General features: G+C 60.6%; 1 protein-coding gene across 1 annotated transcript; it reads right to left on the bottom strand.

Moving 5' to 3' along the window:
* Positions 1-2,258: 2,258 nt before the first annotated feature.
* On the bottom strand, positions 2,259-4,966 carry LOC101760445 (skin secretory protein xP2-like). The gene is made up of 5 exons (XM_012846033.1): positions 4,805-4,966; positions 4,670-4,725; positions 3,370-4,001; positions 2,755-3,032; positions 2,259-2,315 (listed from the first exon to the last, which is right to left on the bottom strand). Exons 1-5 carry the CDS (start codon positions 4,964-4,966, stop codon positions 2,259-2,261), a joined length of 1,185 nt encoding a protein of 394 aa, XP_012701487.1.
* Positions 4,967-6,000: the final 1,034 nt, after the last annotated feature.

The following is a 6,000-nucleotide window of genomic DNA, read 5'->3' as shown; positions in this document are numbered from 1 at the left end:
ACCTGGTTTTGGAGTCTAACAACATTCCACTGACAAAGTAGACAGGTCTCTGTACTTTGTATACATGGCATGGTTCTGGTCTTTTGACCACGATGGTGATGACGTTAGTGGTCACGATGACGTAGAGCAGCAAGTCCTCATTGGAAGTAGGCGCCGTGAGGACTGGTGGCTTTAATAGGAAGTTCTTCAACTATTGAAGAGCTTGTTCCGCCTCCTCAGTCCGCTGTAATTTGTCTTGCCATTTGAGTAGTTTAAAGAAGAGTAGTTCCCGTTCTCCAAGCCTTGAGATAAATCTGTCGAGGGTCGCCATGCACCCAGTCAGCTTCTGGACATCCTTGATGCACGATGGGGCATGCAAATTGGTGATGGCAACGATCTTCTCAGGATTAACCTCGATTCCACGATGACTAATGATGTGAGTAGTTTTCCAAAGGGGACACCGAACACGCACTTTGTTGGGTTTAGTTTCCATCGGTATGCTCGCAGGCTTATGAAGGTTTTTCTTCGAGATCTGTAATGAAGTCGTCAGGATTTCTAGTCTTTAGGACCACGTGATCCACATACGCTTTGACGTTGCTGTGTAGCTGGTTAGTGAAGCACTCCTGGATGGCTCGTTGATATGTGGCGCTTGCATTCTTCAACCCGAAGGACATTGTAGTGTAGCAGAAAGCTCCGTATGGGGTGGTGAAAGCGGTCTTGATCTGATCTTTTTCCTTGAGTGCTATCTGGTGATACCCTGAGTAGCACTGGAGGAAACAGAGTAGAGCACACCCAGCCGTCGAGTCGATGACTTGATCAATCCTAGGAAGCGCGAAGGGATCCTTTGGACAATGCTTGTTGAGGTCTGTGTAGTCAACACACATCCTTCATTCATTGTTATTTCTGTTCCGCACCAAGACGGGGTTAGCCAACTGTAGGATCTAGGATACCGACTAGAGGAGGGGTGAATAGGCGGTTTTAAGCTAAAACACAATACTTAATAAACTTTAATTAGAAACCCACAAGATAGGCAACAACTAGTAAATCTACTACTAGGTATGTCAAGATGAGTTAGGATGGCAAGTAATAAAACAAGATAGATGAAAGCATTCATTGAAATAAGTACTACTACAAAGGTAGAGAGCAAGAAGACAACCGAGAGAGACCGATGTTTTCCCGTAGTGTCGATGACTTGCCGGTCACCCCTAATCCACGTTGAGGTGGATTCAATTATTCAATCGCTTCTCTATCAAGACACCGCTTGATGTTTAAGCCGAATTAAATCAAAGAACCTTGCCAAGCCTCGATTCCACTAGAGTTGCCCTTCACCACTGTTGGGGGGAAATATTAACGACATCCCAATGCCGCTCAAAGCGACAGTCATGAAGGCCCACGCCCACCTGCGGTAATTACGATTACATCCGGCCCAGTGAAGGCAGAGAACACCCCACTCCATCTCGCCCGACCCAGGGCCCCGGGGTCGGACAATCCCGACCCCTCGATGGAGGGACTCCGCCTCGCCCGACCGCGGTCCCAGGGTCGGGGGCGCCCGACCCCTCGCCGCAAGGTTCCGCCTCGTCCGACCTAGGGAACCGGGGTCGGGAGCGCCCGACCCCCACAAACACCTCCACCTCGCCCGACCCTGGACGCGGGGGTCGGACTCACTCGGGTCCACTAGACAGATATTCCCTTCGGGCGCGGACTGGAGGATTAGGATAACGATCTCGTGGGTCCCCCTATCGACCTCGCCATAAATGCGCCGCGGCCCTGTCAAGCCAAAAGGGAGCGACGTCCCCAACGTAACCGGTCACGAATACCGGTGCACGGCCGTGCGGCGCGGGCTGCAGTGGTCGCAGCTCCTTCTGATTCGTCACAAAGTACTCATGAACTGCGCCGAACGACACAGGAGAGCGCACCGCTTGCTCTCGCGCCCCGTGCTTCCAACAGCAGTGTCAGGGACGTGATGTCCGGGTCTTACGGTAATCGGCGGGGCAACAGAATCGGGCCTCCTCCCCGGCGAGCACGGATGCCAAGGCTGAGGCTGATCATCACACTCGACGGCGATGGCGACCTGGGAGATCATCGACAAGATCAGGAGGGAATCGCCCTCCCTCGTCGGGCGCGTTGACAGGGACCGGGGGCCGGAGCGAGAGCGGCGGCCTCGGGGCCCTCCCTTGTATTATTTTCCTTTTTGGCTTATCCTTTCTGCTTCTTCTCCTAAGGTCCGTCTCAACTGTAATCTCGGGCTCCTTCTTGCACTATAAAAGGAGGACCGGGGGTCACGAGACGGGGACGGAGACTCTTTCCCTCAAGCCAACAGCACACTCTCGCACTCCCTTAGAGCACAAGCACACTCAAGAGAGCTGGGATCAGTTCCCTCTCTCGCCCATCTGTAACCCCTACTACAGAACCCCGCATGGGTAACACGAGCTGCCTTGATACTGGACGTAGGGCTTCCGTTGCCTGAACCAGTCTAACCCCGTGTCTCCCACGCCACCATCCGAAGCCTTACGCGTATAAAAGAAATTTACTAGTCTTACCCTCGGACTGGGCCTTCAGCTGGCGCTCCCGATCGAGCCCCTGGGCCACGGAGGCCTGAAGCTCCTGCGCTTGCGCTTGAAGCTGACCGACCTCCGCCCCAAGGTCGGCCGCCGCCTTCTCGGCCTCCTCCTTCCGGACCTTCTCGGCATCCCGGTCCTGCCAAGCCTTTTGCCGCTCGCGCCGGATGCGCTCGATGGTCTTCTGGAGGGCTTCATGCTCCCCCTTCAGCCGTGCGAGCTCCTCGGCGTCGTGGCGGGCCTTTTCGGCAGCGGCCTGGAACTCCTCGCGGTCGAGGCAGGCCTTATCGACGACGGCTTGGAATTTGGCTTCCGACCGCCGCGCGTCCTCCTGCGCCGCCTGCTCGCACCTCAGCAGGTCTTTAATGGCCCCCTGGGCGGCGGCAACCTGCATGGTTAGGTCCCTGGTTCGCTCCCTCTCCAAGTTGAAGCGCTCCCAGAGCCCCCGCTCCAGCCGGGGAAATCGGATTTCCCCTGACTGCACTCCATGAGAGCCTACAAAGCAATACACCATCAGGGGCGAGGCAACGGGAAAGGGACAATCACCGACATGAGGGACAACGTACCTGGCTACCAGGGAGGATGCCGTTGTCCAACTCCCCCAACACCGAGGACAGAGCCGCGCGGGCGTTGGCGAGGCTGCCCTGCACCGCCTGCCACTTGCGCCACTCCGCGGCGTCATCCAGGGTGAAGAGGTGCCTCGGTGGGTCCTCACGGGACGTCCAACGCAGGACAGACCCCCTCCACGCCCTGGGGACGGAGGTGGCCAAAGCCGAAGCGGGAGCCGACCCGGAAGCCTCCGGGTTCGCCGACGGTCCCGGCGCCTGCGCACCTATCGCTGTCGGGGCCGCCGCGGACCCGCTCGACGGCACCACCGCCTCCGACGCGGGCGGCGGAACAAATATCCCTGCGGCCACCTCGCTTTCCGCCGCAACCGAGGCGGGCTCCTCCGCCCCTGCCGGAGCCCCTCGAGCGGGAACCTCCGCCTCCGCCGCCGGTGGCACCTCCGCCGGGACCCCCGGGGCGGAGGTCCCCGCCGCCGTCCCCACTGCCTCCTCCGCCACGGCCGCGGAGGCAGGCACTCCCTCCTCTGTCGCCGCCGCTGTTCCCGTCGCGGCTGCAGGGACACTCGTCCCTGCTCCCGTCACCGCCGTCCCCTCCGCCTCGTCGGCGTCGAGGTCGATCACCTCCTCGGTCTGAGGGCTCTGGGGAACGATGCTCTGCACCGAAGGGTCGACCGGGGAAGCGGAAGGCGGAACGGGGTCCACGCCCTCTCCCGCGCCTGATGGCGCCGCCACTCCGCCGGTCGCCGTCACGGGGACCGCTTCCGCGACGGGATCCGCGACCTCACCAGGGACCCCGCCGCTCGCCGCGGGCGGGACCGCGGTCCGCCCCACAGAGGCGGACGACACCCGCAGCGCCTTCTTGGGCGCCAGCTGCAGGACGAGACCACGGGAGGCGGCGCTGCGAAACAACAATTAAATGTTAGCAGAAACGAACGCAAGGTGGGGAAAGGAGCGAGGTTCACGAAGAAATCCAACTTACGTTCCTCCAGAGCAAGGACGGCGCGCGCGCTTCGCCTCGGAGCCGGACGCCGACCCCGGGGCATCCGGCAGCGGCCGCTTGTCGCCACTCCGCTGCTCTTGAGTCTCAGGCGCAACGGCGGGGGCAGGCTCCGTGGACCTCCGGGGAGCGCTCCGCGCTGACTCTTTGGGGGCGCCCCGTGCCGGCTCCTGGACGACGGCGGGGGCGGGCTCCATGGATCTCCAGGGAGCGCTCCGCGCCGGCTCCTGGGAGGCGCCCCGCGCCGACCCCTGGGGCATGGCCCCGGAGACTTGCGGAACCGAGCTCCGGGTAGACGATCCTTCCGCCCCATCCCTCACGGCCGTTTGCGGGGCGCCTCCCGGATTACGAGCGCACCCGACCGAGGGGATAAGACCAGCTCTTCCTCCTCCTCCTCATCCTCCTCATCTTCCTCCTCGTCATCGTCATCATCATCGTCGTCGTCGTCCGACACGTCCTGCCCTCTCCGCCGTCGTTGGAACTCCTTGGCAGCCTTCTTCCTCTTTTTCGCCGTCTCCTTGTCCTTACGACGCTTCTGCTCTTCGGCAAGGAGACGGTTTTGCGTCCGCCGATCGGCATCCTCGAGCACCGGCGGGTGCGAGTCCACGACCCGGGTCAGCATGCCCTGCAAACACAAAATGGCCCCGTATCAGAGCGACGACCAAGAGACACGAAAAAATAAGGTCGGCACCCCAATCCCTTACCAGGTCGACGAAGCCCTCGTCCGGGCGTATCGGCGGGTGCCCGGGCACCGGGTAGTCGGTGTCCTTGTCCTCCAATGCCTCCCAAATCCGCTGTCGGATCTCGGAGGCGGCGAGCGCACCCGCCGCCAGGATGGTACCTTCGGTCGGCGCGCCCGGAGTCATGGCGGCGAGCGAACGAACCCGGAGCATCAGCGGTGCCACCCGCCGGGCATGGTACGCCCCGATGACCCCACCACAGAAACTCCGCCTCGCCCGACCCTGGATGCGGGGGTCGGACTCACTCGGGTCCACTAGGCAAATATTCCCTTCGGGCGCGGACTGGAGGATTAGGATAACGATCTCGTGGGTCCCCCTATCGACCTCGCCATAACTGCGTCGCGGCCCTATCAAGCCAAAAGGGAGCGGCGTCCCCAACGTAACCGGTCACGAATACCGGTGCACGGCCGTGCGGCGCGGGCTGCAGTGGCCGCAGCTTCTTCTGATTCGTCACAAAGTACTCATGAACTGCGCCGAATGACGCAGGAGGGCGCACCGCTTGCTCTCGTGCCCCGTGCTCCCAACGGCAGTGTCAGGGACGCGACGTCCGGGTCTTACGGTAATCAGCGGGGCAACAGAATCGGGCCTCCTCCCCGGCGGGCATGGATGCCGAGGCTGAGGCTCATCATCACACTCGACGGTGATGGCGACCAGGGAGATCATCGAAAAGATCAGGAGGGAATCGCCCTCCCTCGTCGGGCGCGTTGACAGGGACCGGGGGCCGGAGCGAGAGCGGCGGCCTCGGGGCCCTCCCTTGTATTATTTTCCTTTTTAGCTTATCCTTTCTGCTTCTTCTCCTAAGGTCCGTCTCAACTGTAATCTTGGGCTCCTTCTTGCACTATAAAAGGAGGACCGGGGGTCACGAGACGGGGACAGAGACTCTTTCCCTCAAGCCAACAGCACACTCTCGCACTCCCTTAGAGCACAAGCACACTCAAGAGAGCTGGGATCAGTTCCCTCTCTCGTCCATCTGTAACCCCTACTACAGAACCCCGCATGGGTAACACGAGCTGCCTTGATACTGGACGTAGGGCTTCCGTTGCCTGAACCAGTCTAACCCCGTGTCTCCCACGCCACCATCCGAAGCCTTACGCGTATAAAAGAAATTTACTAGTCTAGAGTCTTGATCTACAAATCTTGACAACGACAACCACTCCGAT

This window comes from Setaria italica, chromosome V (genome assembly GCF_000263155.2).
Source record: "Setaria italica strain Yugu1 chromosome V, Setaria_italica_v2.0, whole genome shotgun sequence".
Taxonomy (NCBI): domain Eukaryota; kingdom Viridiplantae; phylum Streptophyta; class Magnoliopsida; order Poales; family Poaceae; genus Setaria; species Setaria italica.
Note: the sequence above shows the minus strand (reverse complement) of the source record. Positions and strands in the feature narration are given on the sequence as shown.